Source organism: Rhinichthys klamathensis, unplaced genomic scaffold (genome assembly GCF_029890125.1).
Source record: "Rhinichthys klamathensis goyatoka isolate OS25496 unplaced genomic scaffold, OSU_Roscu_1.1 h1tg000419l_1, whole genome shotgun sequence".
Taxonomy (NCBI): Eukaryota; Metazoa; Chordata; class Actinopteri; order Cypriniformes; family Leuciscidae; genus Rhinichthys; species Rhinichthys klamathensis.
Window position 1 is genome coordinate 1,062,957 of NW_026606917.1, and position 23,208 is coordinate 1,086,164.

At 38.6% G+C, this 23,208-nt stretch overlaps 1 protein-coding gene across 2 annotated transcripts in view; it reads right to left on the reverse strand.

The window, feature by feature from the left end:
- Positions 1-23,208, reverse strand: part of phf20b (PHD finger protein 20, b) — a 28,668-nt gene that overhangs the window by 2,191 nt on the left and 3,269 nt on the right. Inside the window, exons 2-17 of one of the 2 annotated variants that reach the window (XM_056235296.1) lie at positions 15,683-15,788; positions 14,973-15,144; positions 14,780-14,864; positions 13,276-13,352; positions 12,711-13,182; positions 10,747-10,848; positions 10,110-10,244; positions 9,757-9,816; positions 9,415-9,663; positions 7,643-7,813; positions 7,428-7,523; positions 6,530-6,661; positions 6,095-6,273; positions 1,889-1,988; positions 1,504-1,699; positions 986-1,394 (exon numbers count right to left, since the gene is read on the reverse strand). In XM_056235296.1, coding sequence (XP_056091271.1) covers positions 986-1,394; positions 1,504-1,699; positions 1,889-1,988; positions 6,095-6,273; positions 6,530-6,661; positions 7,428-7,523; positions 7,643-7,813; positions 9,415-9,663; positions 9,757-9,816; positions 10,110-10,244; positions 10,747-10,848; positions 12,711-13,182; positions 13,276-13,352; positions 14,780-14,864; positions 14,973-15,144; positions 15,683-15,765 — 2,718 coding nt within the window. In that variant the 5' untranslated portion in view covers positions 15,766-15,788. The remainder of the gene's footprint in view (positions 1-985; positions 1,395-1,503; positions 1,700-1,888; positions 1,989-6,094; positions 6,274-6,529; positions 6,662-7,427; positions 7,524-7,642; positions 7,814-9,414; positions 9,664-9,756; positions 9,817-10,109; positions 10,245-10,746; positions 10,849-12,710; positions 13,183-13,275; positions 13,353-14,779; positions 14,865-14,972; positions 15,145-15,682; positions 15,789-23,208) is intronic. The other variant, XM_056235297.1, reaches the window with a different exon arrangement.

A 23,208-nucleotide genomic window follows, 5' to 3' on the forward strand; every position in this document is an offset into this window, starting at 1 on the left:
TATCTAGTGATGATTTCAAGTGTACGCAAATGTAAGGCATGCTGTGACTATTTGCAGATACTACAACAGAATTTGAACAGGTTTGAAAATAGATTGTGAACCGTTTCGCAAAACAGACTTTGAACCGGTTTGGCAAAAGACATCAAACCGGTTTGGAAACAGATCTCAAACCCGTTTGGAAACAGATCTCAAACCCGTTTGGAAACAGATCTCAAACCCGTTTGGAAACAGATCTCAAACCCGTTTGGAAACAGATCTCAAACCCGTTTGGAAACAGATCTCAAACCCGTTTGGAAACAGATCTCAAACCCGTTTGGAAACAGATCTCAAACCCGTTTGGAAACAGATCTCAAACCCGTTTGGAAACAGATCTCAAACTCGTTTGAAAACAGATCTCAAACCCGTTTGGAAACAGATCTCAAACCCGTTTGGAAACAGATCTCAAACCCGTTTGAAAACAGATCTCAAACCCGTTTGAAAACAGATCTCAAACCCGTTTGGAAACAGATCTCAAACCCGTTTGGAAACAGATCTCAAACCCGTTTGGAAACAGATCTCAAACCCGTTTGGAAACAGATCTCAAACCCGTTTGGAAACAGATCTCAAACCCGTTTGGAAACAGATCTCAAACCAGTTTGGAAACAGATCTCAAACCCGTTTGGAAACAGATCTCAAACCCGTTTGGAAACAGATCTCAAACCCGCTTGGAAACAGATCTCAAACCCGTTTGGAAACAGATCTCAAACCCGTTTGGAAACAGATCTCAAACCCGTTTGGAAACAGATCTCAAACCCGTTTGGAAACAGATCTCAAAACGGTTTGGAAACAGATCTCAAAACGGTTTGGAAACAGATCTCAAACCGGTTTGAAAACATCTCAAACTGGTTTAAAAACAGATGTGCCGAGTCAAATGTGCATTGGCCGACAAGCTTTTGTCTTACAGTGTGCACTTGGCCAAATAGGTAATAAGTTGCTTGCAACTCACCTTACTAAAAGAGCGGTCGGCCAGCTGAAGCTTGTGCTGGTCGTGGTCCAGAGGCATGCTGTACCTCTGCTCGGCCATCTCCAGTAGGTCCTCAGTGCTCCTGAGACTGTCCTCCAGCTCAGAACCGCCCCGCGTCTCCACCACAAGCCTTCTCTCCACCGCTGGGTAGTACGTACGGGGCTTCTGGTAGCAATGCTCGCTGCTAATGTACGAGTCTTGGAAAGAGACATGCGTCTCCACGGGCGACGGGACTTCGCTTTTCATTGTCTCAAATTCGCTCACTCCCATTTCAGGGGGTGAGGGGGGGAAAGGAGTAGTAATGCCAGAATCACCTGCCGCCTTCCTCCGTAGGCCGTCTACAGGTTTCCAGGGCTGCCGCCAGAGTTTCAGGTCTGGATGGGCTTGTGTCCTAAAAGAGGAGGCAGCTTTGATTTATAACTGAAGCTCCTACTGCACTTTCACAGATTTACCTAATAGTCGTTTACACATTAAGAGCATTAGACAAAAGAATTACTAACTGTAGGATGCTCATCTTGAGCTGAAGGCCGTTCAGGACCTCAAACACACGGTGGACGTCCCCTAGAAGCTGATGGGCGGCTGTCACTTTCTTACTGTTCTGGTGGGAGTAGTTCTCCTCCAGGAAAGACAAGCCATACATGTGACCGCTGCTCAGCCAGTCTTTATCATACCAGAACCTTTGACTCTGTCTCTGGGCTAGATACAGACAAAGGCACATGTAAACATTTTAAAAAAAGCAAGACAACAAAATGTATTGATGTGGTTGTCATATTTTGATCGTAATCCTTGTTTTACCAACACACACAGTACAGAAAGACTAATTTCAAAATGAAAGTTAATATACACTAAACTAAGATGATTTTGGGGGAAGTTCAAGTCTCTCACCTGGTGGGTCTCTGCAGACGTAGCAGCTGTAGCTGTCTGGGACACTGTCCTCGTACAGACCCATACACGTCCCATGCTGCCAGCACAAACACTCATCACACTGCAGAGAGCACAGGAAACATCCTTCAGTCTCTCAGACATTTACTGAACATGCATATGAATGTTTAACAACCATTGTTTCACCAAATCAAATAATTCATAATACAATTCAAGTAAATGTGCCAGTGCATAATTTGGTTTAAATTCCTCGTTCTGATTTTTTTTTTTTTTTTTCATACTACAGCTCGAAGTATGTCAGATATACTCATATATTATATTTTTTATAGCTGATTTTATAAATATATAATTATTTGCATCCAATTTATTTGTAATAAATATATACTCCACTATAAATAAATGATTTATGATCAGGGTTTTTCCTGCATTGAAAACTTTTTGGCAGCCGTCAAAATTAATCTTTGTCCCGCCAAAGATTTATTTGATCATTTAATGTGACGATCCCGGGCGTTCTGCAATAGCGGTACCCACGGATAGCCGGCTGCTTTCAAACACTCTTGGCTTTGTAGCCAATCACAGAAATATCTGTTACACTTTATTTCAAGGTGTCCAGTGTAATTATACTACATTTAAGTACTGAGTAATAATAATTAACTACATGTCCTTACTATAGGGTTTGTTGCATGTAATTATGCATAATTTATAGTTATTACTATAGTAAATACCAGGGTATCTGCACACTTTTTAAAGTCAAATTTAAGGCTTTTTAAGACCTTTTTAAGACCTGAAGAAATCAAAATTAATACCTTACATTAGGGGTGCGCAATATTGAAAAAAAAAATGTCTCAATATTTTCAAAGTTTTGTTGATGATAATTAGATGATATTTTACTGATTGTGTTTGTGTACTGGTACCATGGCTGGTTTAGGCCTGTTGTTGACAGCTGACTCACGAAGATATTCATATTTTTCATATTCTATGCAGTGGTCAGTTCACAGCAGTGAAAGGAATTAACATTTTTTTATTAAAGGGCAATATTTGCAACCTTAAATTGAGTTCCAGGGGCATTTTCACCCATATATGGACTTTTTTTTTTTTTTTTACTTCGAGGTACCTTTTATGTCAAATTCTAACATTCAAATTAAATTATATTAGAATAATAACACAATACCACTGTTACCAGTTATATTAAATCATTAAATCAAAATCCATCTTTGCAGTGCAGAGGAGACACAGAAGCAGCATCAGAACTGGCATTAATATATTTATACTCCATTTACAATTGCATAAATAAAGCTATGATATATTCAATTCTTAATTCAATATTTAAATATGAACTGATTTCTAATTGTAACATTTTAATTACAGGGTCCTTTAAATGTGAAACTAAACCCGCCAGTAGGTGGCGGCAAGTCACTGTCTCAGGGAGTCATTCATTCAAACGATTTGTTCAAACGGCTGATTCATTCAGGAACTGCAAGTGATTGTTCATTGAATCGTTAAAATGATTCGTTCAAAACGCGGCTTTCAGTCAAGAAATCATCGCTGTCTTTTGCATTGAGACTCTGCTACGGTTTTATTTTGAAATTCTCGTCAGCGAAATAAAGGGAAAACAAACAATATTGACAATATTGTTTATAAAATGTAACAATGTTAATTTAACTGTTATATAAAATAAATATCATATTTGCTATTGTGCACGGGAAAACAGCCCTCTTGCTGATGTAATATTGTATGATAACAACATATGATATATAAAATACAAAAACTTTATACGTCTATTAGGGAACATACCTATAACTGCACTGACACATCACGCAGTGAAAGCAAGCATGAGAGAAATGCGATGTCAGCTCGCAGTGCGCCCTCGTACATATTTAACGTTAAAGTAAAACAATGATTACAATATCATAATAGACAATACACATCGCACACCACTACGCACATAAAGAATGAACTTACAATTGAACTGAAATTAACCAGCTTTCTTCTCCTCTCCTGCTGTTTCGCGTGCAGGAGACAGACGTAATGCTGGCGCGAATGTGACGCGAAATGTCACGTGAACGAGCAAATCCACAAAGAACGAATAGTAAATAAAAAAGTACGCTAATTAGATAGTTTTAATTTGGAAAACATTTAGATATGTCTAACTCAAATTGCCATTGAAAATTTAAGACCTTTCATAAGTCAAAATAAGACTTTTTAAGACTTTTTAAGGCCATAAATTTTTAAAATCTAATTTAAGACTTTTTAAGGACCCGCGGATACCCTGAAATACATGTAACAAGGATTTAACAACATGTAAAATAAAGTGTTACCGAAATCTGTTGAGTGTGTGAACGCAACGCCCAATCAGATGTGTTTAAGTTAGTCAGAATCCACTCAACAAATATTTTTATTAGAACCAACAATGTATAAACAATGATGCCAATAAGAGATGCATTGCACAGCTTCATTGATTATAACGGGAGTTTTTACAAGAGTGCAGCTTTGTGTACCTTGCGAAATAATTGACAGCTTCAATGATTATAATGGCCGCCTTTCTTGCATTCTGTGTATAATATATATTATTTGAATGCTGCTAACTACACATTGCCAAGTGTCTGGATTGGCAATCGTATTTAAATGCGCGGTTGAATCCGACTGACAGTGATAACCATAGCAATGGATGCAACAAAACAATCTGATCCTGTATGTCAAATGATCTGTGCATTAGTCATGAGCAATGTTCCCTCTAAGCTGCGCACGTGCGCGGCCGCGCACTTCTGAAGCGGCGGCCGCGCAGAAAAGAATAAAATGCCACGTAGATGACTGACGCGAAATGTGTGGGGAAATCCATTTGATTGTAGTTTAAGTGAGAAATAATTGCAGTGCTCTGGTCAACCGCTATAGAGAGAAAACTGGTGAATGCAGTTTACAGGTTTCATAGAAAGAGAACGATGTGAGCGCGTGTGATTGGCAGTGAGTCGTGTGTGCGGACCAAATAGCTCAATACGAGAGGCAACGAGAAACGCAAAGACATGTGAAATAAAATCACATCATAATCTTTTAAAGAATAGTGGTTTGATTAAAGTGGTGGAAATAACGGTTGATGAACACAGAACGGTAACACACCCACCCGCGTGCAAACTCAAAATACATCATTAGTTTAAATAGATGTTTTTGTGTGTGGGGGAGTTTCAGGGATGGTTAGATTATAAAAGAGTTCACATTCACTTTTCTTGAAAATATTTAGCTATTAGATCTATTTAAATGCTTCAGTTTGTTTTCATATTATAATAATAATAATAATATGTAAACAAATTGAAGCATTTAAACTATATTATATCACTTAAGTTAAGTTAAAGCTTTATTTGCCATTTGTACTGGTACAGCTATACAGGTACATAGGAATTTTTTGAATTTTTTTATACTTCAAATACTTCAATTAGTTTTTTTTTTTATATTATATTATATTAGGCCTATATTTTATTATAAGCCTAAATAAAGAATCTCACAAGGGTATTGTTTAGGGCTCCTTGCCATTAAAAAGTTTGAAACCCCCTGCTAAAGAAAATATTGGAAATTCATAAGCAATAAACAATCATTTAACTTTGATGGTTTAATGCTTCCTGTACACAATTAATTGACTGTACAAAAACACTTTATGGTTTTCCAAAACCATCTCAGTGCAACAGCTTACTTTTCTTTCATACTATATTCTATTATTGTAAAGAATTGAACTGTCCTGCAGAAGATTTTGTAAATTATTTTTCATAGGATTTCTTGGTAAAGACTGTACAGTTAACAGCACTGGAAAAAAATATCAGGTAACCTAAAATGTGCTTCATTTAGTGACTTCTTAATTTGTTAATAAGCTTGTTTTTCGAAAATATTTAATACCAATAAGTTACATCAAGGGTCAAATAAAAATAGAAATGGCACATTCAAGTTAAAAGTTACATTTGAATGTTGAAACCATTGTGTCTCTATGTATGCTGTACAGGTCAGGTATAAAGAATATTTTTGCTCAGGTCGCCCAATAGAAAAAAGTTTTGCTCAGCAAGAAAAAAAATTAGAGGGAACATTGGTCATGAGTGTAAATGCTAAATAAATAAATAAAATAATAGACCACCTTTTCTATGTAACGCGTTTCTTTCATTTGATTAATTCTTGAGAGTCAGAGGCTTGAGGTCTTGTCTGGTGCAGTTTCAGAGGGTGGTAGTGTACCTGTATCATGAAGTCGTTCTCCTCCTGCACTTCACAAATACAGCGTACGATCTCCGAGCCGTGAGAGACCGTTTCCACCCCCTGCTCAGAGAGGGGCATGTTCAGATCCAGCTCAGCATCAGACTCGTCCTCACTCCATACAGGACTGTCTGAAGACAAATCACTGCTGCTGTCTTCACCTGGCGGAAACAAGGACCACACATTTAAGCAGAAGATTTAATCTCCATTTTTACACTACAGTCATCCATGCAAGATAATCAGCTACTCCAATCACACATGCACACGCACGTTAAAAACAGTTCTAGAGAGATAAATCTACATTGCGGCAGTGACTAAACAGCACAGCTAGTCAAGACACTGAAAGACAACAATGCAGGAGAGGAACACAAAGCAGGCAGCTGTGAGTTCGGAGGACCTGCGTTCTCTGGTACCCACCCTGGCTGAGCATCTTTTCGGGGCAGTGTCCCGTGTAGGATCGGTGTGTGAGGGAGAGGGGCAATTTGTGGGCCGAATTCAGATTGCAGGGGAAAGGCTTTAGGCCAATGCTCTCCTCAGTGCTGTAACAGTCTGTCAGAGGAGGAAGAGCAGACGCCACACAGGGTTAAACACAGACCGAGCAGTTCCTCACCGACGAGGCGGCTTGTAGATCTGATTCAGTGAGTTCTTGAAGCTGTCAAGAGGAACTGGCAACTGAAACGTTCCTTTTGTGGGTGGCTGTGCACTTTCAGAGTCTATTAATAACTCAAGACGAATGACACATAGATTTGGTGTCCCAAAGCAGATAGAAAATGGTTGAGAATTTCAGTATTCAAAATCTAGTAATAAGTGAATTGAGCGTTTATTTTATTTAAAAGACAATTTGTACCATCATTTTGCTACAAATTTCAAGAGTCGTGATAAAATCATGATTTTCCTGAAAAAAACGTGATATGACATTTTTGCCATATCGCCCACCCCTATGACAGCGCTGTTTATCAAGTGTCTCAAGCTATAGGAATTTGTTGAGGATCTAAACGTCAACAACTGAGAATGAAACATGGAAAAACACTCCGCATTAAAGTAATTTAAAAAACATTACTTTAAAAAGCTGCCTAATTTTACATATATAACTCTGTATAGATTTGCATAGTTTATTATGCAATCCAAACAGAAACCCTAGAGCTTGACATCATATCCTGCTAAAATATATTGGCGGGTCCAAAATAATTTGATATGCTTAGTTTAGTGAATGAAACTGCCTATTTAGAGAAAAGTTGTAGCAACAGCAGACACACAGAGGGGACAGCAGAGAGCCGAAGAAAGAGCCACCGCTGCACTGAAACGGCCGTCTCACCTGACTTAGACTTCCTTTTCTTCTTCCTTTTCTTCAGTTTGATGCGGAAGAAATCCCTCTGCCGCTTCTCTCTCAGCCTTTCCCGTTCTTTCACCCCTTCAGATGAGAAAAATAAACCTCCATTACTGTCATGGCCTGATAGTGGTCATATGCAGAGGAATCAGCGAGAGCATGATGACAGAAATAGATGGAATGATCACGATGCTCTCAAATACCTGTTTCCTTGGCAACCCAGTCTCTGTCGTCATGCAGCGAGCGGTTGATGTGTTGGTTCTCTTTGCTCCTTTCTGCGCCCAGTGTGGCCGAGCGCTGCCGGTGCATGCTGCCAACCGCAGGGGGCGACAGAGTGTGACCCGACTTACTGTCACTCAGAGGAGAGGGAGTATCTGTGGGAGATTTAAAGGGCACCTATTATGCTTTTTGATTTGACCTTTTCTTGAGCGTTTAATATTAGCTGTTTGTGCATGTAAACAATCTGCAAAGTTACAAAGCACAAAGTCCACGCCAAAGGGAGTGAATCTCTTGAACACAAAACACTTGTCTGAAACACCTTGTTTGTAGTCCTGCTATTATTTCTGTTACTTAGCCATGTCACCATGTGACACATAATGCCTGCCTACCGGCTTCTCTGTCCCGTCCTCAAAGAACAGTTGGGTTAGTGATTTCGCTATCTTGAAGAGACGCTGTTTTTGTTTTGTTTTTGGTACAACATTTTAAAGACTAGTTCTAATAGAGTGAAACAGTCAGTTCTGGAAGTAAAAACTCATTAATTTTCTCCTTAAGGAAAATGTTTTTAAATAACTTATAAACCTTTAAAAGACAGACATACTGTGAGCTACGAGGTTGTTAATCTATGGTATTTGCTTCTGCTGAAGCCGTCAGCCCGCGTCATTTCAGCATGTTTTCGTGCTGAAATAACAAACATGTAATCGTGAAATAAAATAATAGTGTTTAACAGTGGAATTCCTGGTGATAAACTACATTACCCACGATGCTGTACGTAAAATTACGCCAATTACATCAAATTACAACCAACCCTCTTTCCGCCCACTCCCATGAAGTGCTGCAAATGATGTTATCTCTCTACGTTCTTGACTTCTACATAATTTTAAATTTGAGTATGCTGTTCACAAAGCATCATGGGATTGTAGTTCTTTCCCTCACTAAAACCATTAAAGGGATAATCCACCCAAAAATGAAAATTCTGTCATCATTTACTGTTTATGGGTAACCAAACAGTTGATGGGCTCCATTGACTTCCATAGTATGGGAAAAAAAATACTATGGAAGTCAATGGGTGATATTAAAATCCCTATGGGAAAAAAACCTAAAAAAAAATTCTGGAACCAGTGCTGCAGAAAAAGTTGGCGAGAAATGTTGCACTCTATACCGACGCCATAGTTACCATAGATGCTTACAGCTGCTCATTAGGCATCGGGAACGAAAACACATATGCTCTAAGCAGTTGACCAATCACAACAGACTGGGGCATCTGACCAATCAGAGCAGAGTAGACCAACCACAACAAACTGGGGCATCTGACCAATCAGAGCAGAGTAGACCAACCACAACAAACTGGGGCATCTGACCAATCAGAGCAGAGTAGACCAACCACAACAAACTGGGGCATCTGACCAATCAGAGCAGAGTAGACCAATCACAATAGACTGCGCCAGCTGACCAATCAGAGCAGACTGGGCTTATCAGAAAGGCGTGTTTTAAAGAAACAGGAAATAAAACAGAGCGTTTCAGGCAGCGGGTAAAAAGAAGTGCCGCAGAAGTGCGCAATATAAGAAAAATGTTTTTTTTTTTTTACTTTAAATCATGTAAATGTATTATAGCATACCCCCCCAAAAAAAAAATTATGAGCTCATAAATGAGCATAATATGGTACTTTAATAATGTTTTAAATATTACGAGGCCAAACGCACACACATCTGAACAAATCAACCCAAACAAACAGCCAATAGACAAAGTGTGCACTAACGGTGGGAAGCCGAGACCGTGCGGCGCCTGCGAGGGGTCTCCTGGCTGTGGTTCTGCTTGTCTGAGGAGCGCTTCTGGACGCAGCGAGGGGGGCTTGGGTCGCTCTGTGCGTGATAATACTTCATGTGGTAGTGCAGCAGAGACGCCTTGCGGAAAGACTTGAGGCAGCCTGCGATCTTGCATTTGAAGAGGTTATGGTCCAGCTCAATGGACAGGATAGGAGGAGGCTGGTTTTTGATGACCCTGTACACTGAGGGAGGAAAAGGGGAATGGGTCACACAACAGCAGGTTTTTATATTGGACTGATGAGAGAGAGAGTGAAACTGAGGGTTTGGGTACTCACATGGTTCTCTGCTGTACTTGTTTGTGGTTGGAAGGTGGACTTGCCGTTTGAGCGCTGCAGCTGAGAAAGCAATTTGTCAGTTAGCACATCATATACCTGCATACGTTTAATCAACAACATTTGTGCATATTCTGAAGGCAATGTGAGAGGTGCCTGTTTGTGCAAAATTCACCCCTGCAATAGCAGGGTGTTGTTGCTGTTTGCCAGGGTATCGCCATTTTCTTACAACCAATACACACTACCGTTCAAGCGTTTGGGGTCAGTAAGATTTGATTAGTTTATTATAAATAGTAATAATGATGCAGTCTTAGCAAACAGCTCTGATTATAAAACTGAAACAGAACGATGTATACCATGATCAGGTGTAGATCCCGCCTCTTCTGCGGATGCTGCATTTCCTGCAGGACTGGTTGGGTCATCCTTACTTTCTGAAGTCTCTTGGACAGAGTCTGTTTTAATCGGTTTGATTTGAGATGAACTGTTTTTGTCTATGAGGGGATCAGAGAAACAATGTGGTGTCAGATGGTTTAATTAATAACTAGTATAAAACAACAACAAAAATGAGGTATAGGGGCTTTAGCACCCTATCTAGCTCCTATGACAACTTGCAGGGCTACATAACAACATCACGACAGGTAAATGCAGTTAACATTAGCTTTCTGTATGCTTATTTCTTATCGCTGTTTTCCATGTTCATGGAGTTAGTTTGTGGAGTAAGTATATGTAAACTGTGTGTTTTAAAAATGGCAGGTGTCAACGTTTTGTATAGCATGCTTTCGCCCAACCAGCGTACACTTGGGTCACTGGTAGTTCCTATTGTGCTAGGTTAAACCCTACTCTGAAGTAGGAGCTAATTTAGTCCAAAAGGAGTTCCTATAAGTAAACACACCAAAAAGTACTTCCACTAATAGTTATAGGAACAATAGTTATAGGAACTATGAAAACGTTCCTCCGGTTGAAAGCCCTTATGATAGGAGATGGAGACCTAACCTGTGCTTGAATTGGCTCTGCTTCTTTTGGACGATGGTATCTGTCCTGTTGACGCACGTCTCTTCCTCAGTTCTGGACCATTGGGCCTTTCCACATCTTTTGCTGAAAATGACACAAAGCAAGAATTTCACTCATCAAGCCTGAGCCAAATACGTTAGTAAATCACCCAACAATTACTTACTTGCGCTAGACATGGTTAAAATTGCATCACTATCAGTAATATTCCCTAAATCAGGGGTCCCCAACCCCCGGGCCACGGACCGGTACCGGTCCGTGGGTCATTTGGTACCGGGCCGCACAGAAAGAATAAATAACTTACATTATTTCCGTTTTATTTATTCACACATTTACCTGTTCACATATCGTGTCTTTTGCGCGCTCAAGTTTGTTATTTCAAATGTAGGCGCGCGGTATGCGCGCTCATAATGGAAGCGCGTTTTTTCCAAGCGCGTCCGCGCCGCATCGAGATAAAAACATCTCAACTTTTCAGAATGCTGCAAGCGCACTGTAGGTCACGTGACAAGAACCAACCAATCATCTTCCACACTGTAAACTGCTGCACTAGTTACTAGTAAAAAAATATTTTACTAAAAATATTAATGCTCATAACTGATTCCTTGTTAAATCCATCATTGTTTATACAGAATTGTTCTATATTCTATATATAAATGTGTATGTGTTTGCTATTTCTGGTGTTTTATGACCACTTCAGTTATAGTCTAACCTCAGACAAATACAGAGCCGTTGCGCAGGAGAGATAAGTTAGTTTCACGGCAGAAGCTCCGTTTACTGATGCTTGGGCCAACTTTTCTTAAAATATAATCAAACTGGTCCTTGTCCACTCTGAAATAGGCTTTGAACCTCCCATTGTCCAGGCCGAGCTCCTGAATCAGCTGGTGAAATTCCCCATGGTTTTTGCGTTTTTGTAGTATCGGTTGCACGGTCTTGCACCCAAACACTGCAGCGTTTTTTTTTTTTACTCTTCTTAGTAAATAAATCTTGTAACAGAGTTACAGCAAGGGTTTTTCGGTGGTGGAAATCCATTGCTGAAATTTCCTTGCTGTAACGGAGAGCGCAGCTGATGGTTGCTTAGCAACGACAGACGCCTCCGGAGTGCAACCTCGCGCCTAGCGTTTTCTACGCGTTTTTAGGAGCACCTTAAAGGCCGGTCCGTGAAAATATTGTCTGACATTAAACCGGTCCGTGGCGCAAAAAAGGTTGGGGACCGCTGCCCTAAATGACTTCACTCGGCGACCATCTTGGTAATGCCAAGGGAAGGGGAGGTTATTTATGTTATTTTCTACTCCCGTTCAAAAGTTTGGTAAGATTTTTGAAATGTTTTTGAAACATTAAAGGCTGCTTACCAAGGCTGCATTTATCTGATCAAAAATACAGTAAAACAGTAATATTGTGAAATATTATTATAATTTGAATGTATTTTAAAATGTAATTTATTCCTGTGATGACAAAGCTGGATTTTCAGCATCACTACTCCAGTCGTCAGTGTCACATGATCCTTCAAAAACCAATCTTATATTTTGATTTGCTGCTCAGGAAACATTTCTTCTTAGTGCCGCGTAATATTTTTGTGAAAACGGTAATCATTTTTCATAAATCTATGATAAATAGAAAGTTGCTTTTGCAGCTCAAATCATTGTTCCAACTAATAGACATGCATGTTCTAGAGTAAATAAACGACAATGTCAATCAAAAAATGCAATTGGCTCTTTTAACTGAAATGCAGGACTTCCTGCCCTACAGATGCCATATTGAGCATTACGATTCCTCCCATTCTTTTTTATTTGAGTGGTTTGTCTTCTCTCCTTATAATGTTTCTCTCTATTTGGTACTTAGCAAATGCTGATTGGCGTGTGTGTGAGGCTGAATCTGGCTCTTGGAATTGAATCATAATCAAATCAAATATTCAGATGTAACACCAGCATGTTCCCCCAAACCAAACTCACCATCTGCCATCCTACTCCGTGTCCTTCTGGGCAGACTGGGACTTTCATCTGACGCTTCTTCCTTCTCTTTATTGTCCTCTTCGTTCTTGTCAATGCCATTTTGAAGTTCTTTGGTTTCCTCCTGTTCTCCATTCATCTCTTTTTCCTCTGGTTTGTTCGCTCCTTCTCCATTCTCAAGCATTTCTGTCTTGTCGTCTTCGCTGGGCTGTTTATCGCTGTGCTCAACAGGTCTCGGCTCTGATTCGTCAACTATCTTGGTTGCTATGCTTTCGCTCCCTCCACCATTCTGGAGATCTCTGGACTCATCCATCACTGTGGCGTCTTCTTCATCCCCCTCCGAACCGCTCTCTTCGTCCTGGTCAGAAGTGCTGTGTCTCGAGCTGTTGCTTCTGCTGTTCTCCTTAGTCTTCCATTCTTTCCCGTTCTGATCCCCCCGCTTTCGAGCTTGCTGATTGGTCTTGCCATCAGAGCTCTGTAAGAGACCAATAAAGACCAACTCGTTAAAAGTGGTTTCTTTCATGAACCTGATTTAATACACATTAGAGCTGAGGGAGTAACTTCTCACCTGCTTGCGGAACGGCTTCACCTTAATCCCCTTCACTGTCTTTATGACCCCATCAAAAAACTTCACTGTGTAGACACCTGAGACATCACAGAAGAACAGCTTTCATAATGAACCTATCATAATGTAATGCTAAACACTTTCATAATGTAACACTATCATAATGTAATGCTAAACACTTTCATAATGAACCTATCATAATGTAATGCTAAACACTTTCATAATGTAACACTATCATAATGTAATGCTAAACACTTTCATAATGTAACACTATCATAATGTAATACCCAACACATTCATAATGTAACACTATCATAATGTAATACCCAACACATTCATAATGTAACACCCAACACATTTATAATGTAACACTATCATAATGTAATGCCCAATAGAGTTCTCAACGGGCCTGAAAATTACAACCCGACCCCACCCGGCCCGTGGCTTTTAAAGCCCGGACCCAATGTAACCCGACACATCAACATGAATTATCTGCCCGAACCCGGCCCGCGGCCCGACGCCACCCTTTTGATCGTGAGTGATGTAGAATAGAATGACTGCTGCGCTTGACGCAGAGAGAGAGCCCCCGCTGCGCGCGCTCTCACGTCTCCCACGTTCCGCCCATCCAGCTGACATAAATCACATTTCAATAAACGAAAAAACCTATCCAGTGATAAAATGTTTACTGTATTGACGCAAATCTTGTGCGATGTCCTAAACTGCCGAGATAATCACACAACGTGTGGCGTGGCTAGACTTCCGATACGCAAACGAATCATTTTAACCATTCACTTTAACTCAACACAAGACCTCTAAATCGGAGTATAAAAAAAAATCGGTAACACTTAGATTAGTTAACATTTACTATTAATAAACTGCACTTCAACAGCATTGTTAATGTTAATTTCAATATTTAGATAGTCTGTATACTATAGGCCCACTATATGTGTTGTTGCCATTAAATAAGCGCATTTAGTTTCATTTTTGTTAAAATATTATAATGTTGTTGTTTCTTTTACATCTATGCTGATTATGAAAATTGAACAGCATGAGTGAGATGCGCAATATATCGGAAGATATGATGGGTCAGACATGATTTTGACCACTAAATTAATTTTTGTTTTGTAGAAAGCCTTTCTTTAAAGTGAATTTCGTTTTGTATAAATTGTATCTTAATGTTAATCAATTTTTCATCAACCAATTGCCTGGATATAATAGGCTAAATAAGCAGCAAATATTGCAGACAATAATGATCATGATATAGGAGGCGGTAAATAAATAAATGGAAGTATAGATTTTTTATTTGACTTTTCAAAAATTACATGAACAAATACTATACATTTATAAATTATTATTGTTATTTTTTTTAAACTTCATATCAGCCAAATTATATGGTACAAAACGGTTTCATTTCCCAGTTGGTAAAAACTAACAAAGATAGTGTTTGAACCAGGACCATTCAGATGATGTGCTGAGGATTAACATTGTGAAGGTTGTGAGTACACACCATCTTTGTCCCGGGACAGGATCTTAGCAGGGTAGTACCGGCAGTCTGACCAGCTGGCGAGAACTTTCTGGTTGACATGAAAGCCCTGAGAAAAGAAACGCATCTATATATAATCATGCAACATTATAAGTCAGAGTGTAACTTTGCCCATGCAGACTCGGAGTGATTCAGCAGTTTGACAGGAAGTACTCACTGGAGCGCTCTGCCGTTCATTGAGACCTTGTTTCCTAAGCTGGATTCGTTCCACGGGTCTAAGGTACGGACTGCTCCAGTCAAACCATTCATCATAACGATGACTCCACTGTCTGTAGTGGATCAGAACCTTCTCGTCCTCATAGTCGATCTTCTCAATGCTAGCTGCATACCTGTGAACACACAAAGAGTTGACTTTAAATGACCTACTTTAGATTGCTGACCGATTACATCTGGGTTTCTAAAGGTTGGAAAAGATGTTTGAATGAGTTTTATTTTTACGGTTAATAAGCAAGTTATATAGCACCTTTTAATAACAGTATTTAATAAATAATAAAATAAATTATGCATGTGTGTATTCACAAAAAAAAAAAAAAAAATTATTTAAATAAATAAGCCTCCATAGGCTTATTTAACTAATAGCTAAAATATAATGCATGGAAGAGTTTGAGATCCTCGGTTTGTGATTTACAGAAGTAGCAACCCCTGGCTTCCTAGTGTCTTCCTATCTCAAATAGTACAGCTCAAAATGTGTGCACTATGACTTAAAATGCTTATTTTTAGATTCTCCAGTTGGCAAATTTAGCATTGTTTTTTTTTATCTTTGAACGCAACAGAACTAGTGGCATCAGCATCAGCGAAGCATCTGAATTTTAATCAGGCCGAGTGAATGAACAGATGGAAGAACGGAAGCAGAGGGGAGACACTGACCAGTTCTTCAGACTGTCCCTCGCCTCCAGCTGTGCTCCCACCTCGAACGCGATCCCACGCCTGTGAGGAGGGCTCTTTGTCATGCTGGTCACACACAGTCACCAACCTATGAAACCAGAAAAACATATCATCAGGTCAGAGGTAATGGATGTTACAGTCATGGGCGGCACAACTGAACCAAGGTGCTCATAAACGAACAGCATTACTACAGCCTACGGTATTTCAATGCCAAAATATTAGAGACCACATCAGCACTTTTTAAAGGATTTGCTACAATATCAGGGCTTATATGTTCTCCAATATTTCAGTTTCGGTTGTCCAGTGGTTATCCATCTTTTTTAATGTCCTAAAAATGCAATTTCAGTGATTTGCTAAACTTTTGGATGATTGGCGCTGTCATTTCCAAAAGGTTGGCATAACAGTAAAGACAGCACAGTTTAGATAATATTGCCATAGTAATTGATATTGGCCAAAATTTCTAGTTGCATATATACTAGGCAGAGCATAATTATTCTCTAATTGATGAGTTCTATTATTTACGCTTTTGCAGGCGATACAGATTACTGATTTCGTCATCTAAATCAACCAATATCTTGAAATAGACTATTTAATCCTTTATTATTAGTGCTGGGATAATCCTCACATTGAATTTAAAGGAGCCAGATATTTTATGCAATGTCTTTACAACTCTATTGCTTACTGCCAAGTCATGACCATGTTCTATTGCTCCCTGCCATCAGTGCCATGCTTGTTTCGATCCTCATTTTACCTCTTTTGTGCTTGGTCCCATAATCGCTAAATACATTTTTTTAAAGTTAGCATTAAATGGATGTTACAATGGTCTTTTCTTCCCTATTGTGACGTATATCTGAGCAAAACGGCTTATCGTACAAGAAAAATGTAGGGCGGGACTTGATTTTGTCCATGGGGAATTGATTGGATGGTTGTGGTTTGCTATTGGTGCTTTGCTTTGGCCCTCACGCCAAAGGAGATGATGCTGCAAGAGGGAGGGGAAGTTATTTTGATTAGAGGTTATGAGGAGACATGAATAAAAAAATATAAAAAAATGTGCACAGATAAATCATGTCATAAATACTGCAATATTCAATTGAAATTTTTTTTTTGTACATTTTGATTTCATAGTGACTTGAAACATTGGATATTTCATTATTTTATTTCATAATTCTACATTATCTGCCATTTCCTCTTGTGTTGGATGTTGGTCATATTCATAGATGATGACCACCATTGTATTGTTATTTGATGCCACAGATGCTTAACATATGGGTTACATGTACTGTTCACCATCTCTCTCAAGCTGGTTTGTTTCCAGTAGGGACACATCTTTAACCTCAGTGTGTAAATTAAATAAATAAAAAACACAGAACAAGTCACAGGAAGTGATTATCAGTTTTGAACAACAGCTGATTTATTGAAGCAACACTACTTGTGTATATTTTAAAAAAAAAATGTATCAGTGGAAAACTACACAATGCATTTAAATGAATTGACCTTAAACCAATTAATCATGAATCATACAACCACTGAGTAGGGCTGCACGATATATCGAAATAACCAAAATATCGCAAATGTATATGATATGGCTTACAATAACTGAATGATTTTAATACTTAAAGGCCCAGTTCCACAGACAGGGCTTAGAGATTAAGCAAGGATTAGGCCTTAGTTAAATTAGGGCATTTAAGAAGCTTTTATAAACATGCCTTAGAAAAATAAAAACATTACTGGTGTGAAACTTGATACAAAACAATAGCACTGACATATCTTAAAATCATATTTTAAGCAGAGTTTCCGCTAGAAAAAAATGGTGCCGGTCAAAGTGACCGGCAGAGGTTTCGTTTAACGGACATTTTGATGAAATGCCGGTCAAATATCGCCTCTTAATTAGTCAAGTTGAGGAAAACTCGAGGCAGGCTATGTTACTTAAAAAAATGACATAATCAGGCCGTATAGAATGCAACATGTTATTATTAGCCTAACTTTCAAATAGACGGAAAAAACCATGAACGTCCGATTGGCGTCAATTAACACCAATTGTTTTTTACTATGGTTTCACACACATTCACTTTTTAAAACATTGAGGCACGGATGTACCTAATACAAATAAATAAAACATATCCAGTTAACTAGCAGATCATTCATTTAGTTCGCTATTAAATAAGAGATCTAGCGCTAAAATCAGTTGTTTTTTAAATCAAGCTTCTTGCGCAATCTTCACTCGGACGCGCGTTTCAATCTATCGCTGTTGCGGAGACTCTGCACAGGCGAAGCACTGCTATTGGGCGCAGAGATATCACGCAACACCTGAAATAAAGCTTGCCACAAATAACCGGCGAAAGTAATGATTATGCATGAAACATTTAAATTGTTGATAAATTGATAAAGTTGACGATGCAGACTCGCCATCTTCGCAGTAGTGAACGCGCCTAGAGAGAGAAATGCTCACTTCATATGAATAAATTCTTATTTATTAATCCAGGCAAATTTGTTGATGAAACATTCATTAAAATGAAGATACAATTTATACAAAACGAAATAAACTTTAAAGAAAGGCTTTCTACAAAACAAAACTAAATAAGTGGTCAAAATCATGTCTGACCAATTCCAAATGTTTTCCGATATATAGGCCTATTGGTCATCTTATGATCCTATCTTACTCATCTCATGCGGTTCCCTTTTCATATAGCCTAATCAACATAGATGAAAAAAAAAATAATAACATTATATTATTTATAAATATGAAACGTATATTTAAGTTTTTTTAACTTATAATAAGCGTCACACCGCTCCGCTTTGCTCATGCTCTGGTGTATAGTCTAATGCATGTGTGCGTGCATGTGGTGGAGGGCTGCGATTTTCGAATAATAATCAACCCAGTGATCTTCGAATATTATTTTTGCTTGAAATTTCGTTTTGTATAAATTGTATATTAATTTTAATCAATGTTTCATCAACAAATTTGCCTGGATTAATAAATAAGAAGCAATAGTGGACAATATAGGTTAATCAGGACCCGGAGGCGCCGGCGCGTGCACACTTCTCTCTATAGGCGCGTTCACTACTGCGAAGATGGCGAGTCTGCATCATCAACTTTATCAATAATATCAATGGGCCTGGCCATATCTGAAACGTCTCACTCAATCATTCGTTGTTTAGGTCTATATTACAGCCGTTATAGGCGTGCGCTTTATTTGAAATGCAGCATGCGATGTTGTTTTATAACTTTCAAACCCTAGAGCCTGTTCCTTTATAACATAGCCAAAGGTCGGTGTATTTTTGCTTTATACATTTTAGAATTATTCTCAAATTCATATTGTGTTAGGGGGCGGGATTATTACGCAATTTTAATCGGACAATTTGACCGGAGAGAATTAATTTTGTCGGACATTTCATTTTTTTCCCGGCCAATGTCCGGTAATTACCGGACAAGGGAAACCCTGATTTTAAGAAATGTCAGTACAAGTTGCTTCCAGTTAAAAACATCTGAAACAAGCACTTTAGTCTGGGACTAGGCTTAAGCCTCGTCTTTGAAACCGGGGGAATAAGATTACAAAAAGTCTAAGTTTTAGGTCGACACAGAGATTAGACTGGACACATGACTGTTACATACGTGTGACATGCCTAATATTATTAATTAGATTTCAGTCTACTTCCGCAGCTTATATGGCCAACACACAAAATTATGTCAAAATGCATGTCTTGGTGATCAGCAGCAGGAGTCAGATTCGATTTATCACGAGAGTAAGAGCTGACTGACAAGATTTGGTTTCAAAGCGTAATGCAAAAACACCTATTTGGCATTATTTTAGATTTAAATCCAAAGCTAATAGGGAACCTGCAAAGAGATAGTTGTGTTTTTCTAGTTGTTGTGTTTTTCATCAAGAATGATAATGAACTCACCATTCAAGCAAATGTTGCCCCCAAATTCGCCTTTGGCTAAGCCCCGCCCTTAGTTACTGTTGCTTCGTCCGACAAACAAACTTCATCTGGGCTCTGGTATCAATATGGCTTATGCTGTGACAGCTCTTCCTGCTGAAATTTTATCAAACTTTTATAAAGCAGCAAATAAAGAGTCCGATAGAAGTAGGCAAAAGGGGCTGCAATATACGTTCGAAGGCTATATTCACGACATACAGGTGAAACGCAAGGAACAACAAGGCATCCAAATAGAGGCAAAAGCATACCGGTCACAGTCAAAAAATGACCCACCGCATATCCTACTAATCGAGACGGAGGCTGGGACTAACAATATCAAGGAGCAACACTGTTCATGCAAAGCTGGGTAGGTCTCTATTCACTTCTATAATCGTTATTACAAAGCAAACGGATTACGCGAGTATAACGTTGTATTTATTAGCAGCGTGTGCTAGACGACACTTGTCAGGATTTGACTTCGGGTTTGGGAACGGAAAAAAAAACGCTCACCCCCCTCCAACCTCTCTAGGAAACGCGTATCTGTGTTGCAAATGCCCCAGGAACAACGTTTAACCATATTTTTGATAAAACTACGACGGTAATAGCTAGGGGTGGTTAATCTGTCTGATTTCCCGATTCGATTCGATTACGATTATTGAAGTCCCGATTCGATTACAGTCGATTTTCGATTATTAACGATTCTCGATTAGCGATTATTGATTTTCCATTTCACAACAGTAAACTAAAATACACTAGACCAACATATGATTATATTAGCAGCAACATTTTGGTATTAATTGCACTTTTTATTTGTTTGATATTCAATGAAAATGTGTTGATGGTTAGTGAGGACATGCAAACATGCTTGTTGTCTACTACTTAGGCAACCCATTATAAATAAATACATTTTTTAAAGCAATTGTGTTGCATTATAATGCAAAGGCACCTGGTTCTATTAATTGACAGCATTAAAGGGCATTTTGTGATTTCCTTCAATTGAAAATCTTTTAAGCAAGTTTGGGGACTCTAGGGCACCCAATTCAGAGAATCACCCAGAAATTCAAAAGAACAGCATTTATCTGAAATAGAAAGCTTTTGTAACATTAAACAATACCGTTCAAAAGTTTGGAGTCGGTAAGAATTTTTATTTAATTTTTTGGGCGAAAGAAGAAATCATTACTTTTATTCATACAAATCGATTATCTGAATCTTTTGTGTGTGTGTGTGACTATAAATACGTTGCTTTAAAAGTAAATGACCCATAAAGAATTAACGTACAATATATTTTATTAACATTGCAAAGAACCAACAGGAAAATAAATGTGTGCCTGAACTAGGAGCATACTTGTAGTAAATTCTTTCCTCTGACTGGAAACGTGTCAAATGGCTTCTCATATTTGTCGTGTTTCCGTCGTTAGTTTTATTCTACAAAGCTTTTAAATAGGGTTGCTCTTGTCCAGCTCCTTTCCCCCTTCAACTTCAGAAGCCAAAATATTTCCACGTCAGCTAACCTAACAAGGAGGGTGTTTGGATTTAGCGCGCTCAGCCATCGCGTCTCTGTTATGTGCACGCCACAGACGGGTCCGGCCACTGCACTTCCGCGCTTCAGAGTTCCGTTTTTCGCGTTCCGTCAATATTACGTTATTATAAATATATATAAAACTTTTTTCTTTTTTTTTGGAAAATCGATTTTTTTTACATTTGTGAATCGATTCAGAATCGTCCACGTCCGCATCGCGATGCATCTAAGAATCGATTTTTTCCCCCACCCCTAGTAATAGCCTGCCGAGACCAAAAATATGAGACGCCTGTGTTAAAGTCAATGGAGCGCTGTGAAAAAGTGTCGGACCTCTGTGGGAGCTCGTTCTTGGCTGCGCTGTGATTGGTCAATCTACATTCTAGGGTGTGGCTTAGCCAAAGGCGAATTGCTGCTAATTCGAAATTTGAGCAAAATAATCGTGATTATCAGTTGAACTATTATCATGCACCCCTAACGCGCTGTTTTCTGTGTTGCGCACACATCAAAACGTGCGCACAGAAAGACGCCTCTCATACTGTATAGTGCGTGATACTGAACAGTATTCTGCTGTGTTTTTTTGCACTTGAACGGACAAATTAGGGCTGTGCGATATAGTAGAAAAGTGTGAATTTAAACCACTGTTTTATTTTATTTTATTAAGGCAAACAACAAATTATATCAGTTTTAGCAGTCAAAAAGAAAATGTACACAAAAATATCTTCTTTATGTCTTATATTAAGATAAAAAAAAGTAATTGTTAAAGGAGAACTCCGGCGCAAAATGAACCTTTGGTCTAATTACACATTGTTACCTAGTCAACCGTTATCTGAGATTTGTTTTCATGATTATCGAATGTAAATAGTTTTATCTCTAAAAACAGTTTAGCCTATAAAGCTAGTATAACGCTAGTATATTGGGCATAGATCAATGACAAATAAAAATCGCTTGTTAATACCACTAACAAGGCTGAAAATAGCCCCACACTAACACGGTAGCATAATGAGGGTCCCTACCTTCAAACCGAAGCATTGAGAACTTTGTCAGTGTCCAGACAGTTTAATAAGAAGATATTTTATACATACAGTCAACTTCGCGTATACAGGCAGAAGCCATCTTTGAAAAACAGTCTCTGCCAGTCGATCTACGAACGCCGATCCAAGTGCGCTGGTGAGATGTGAACGAGCTATAAGTTGTGATAAGGTGAGCGCGAACAGCAGGCTTGGATCGGCGTTCGTAGATCGACTGGTAAAGACTGTATTTCAAAGATGGATTCTGCCTGTATATGCGAAGTTGACTGTATGTATTAAATATCTTCTTATTAAACTGTCTGGACACTGACAAAGTTCTCAATGCTTCGGTTTGAAGGTAGGGACCCTCATTATGCTACCGTGTTAGTGTGGGGCTATTTTGAGCCTTGTTAGTGGTATTAACAAGCGATTTTTATTTGTCATTGATCTATGCCCAATATACTAGTGTTATACTAGCTTTATAGGCTAAACTGTTTTTAGAGATAAAACTATTTACATTCGATAATCATGAAAAAAAATCTCAGATAACGGTTGACTAGGTAACAATGTGTAATTAGACCAAAGGTTCATTTTGCGCCGGAGTTCTCCTTTAAAGAAACTCTTGAAGTTTAAAAAAAATGTTACAAAATGTGTGCAATGTAAAAGTCACAAGTGTAAATGTCGAACAATCAAGGCAAACTTTGAGGTAGATCAACATCTGTAATAAGCAGGGGTGTAACGGTTCACAAAATTCACGGTTCAGTTCGATACGACGCAGTGGTGTCATGGTTAGGTAGGCTACTTTTTCGATACAGCAAAAATAAAAAAAATGCCAGAGAAATTTCTTCGATTTAAAAAAATATATATATTTATTAAAAGAAAAAGTATTTTTAAATAAGTGTGAGTTTTCCTACATCTTGAAACTTTGTTTTATAAATGGGGGTAATCTTTGACGGATGAACAAAATAATGTTTTGGTCATCACATTAAAAATAACATTTAAATATGATAATATTTGAGTTTTGAAGTGCTGGAAAAAGATGTGTGACGTACTTGAAAGCATTT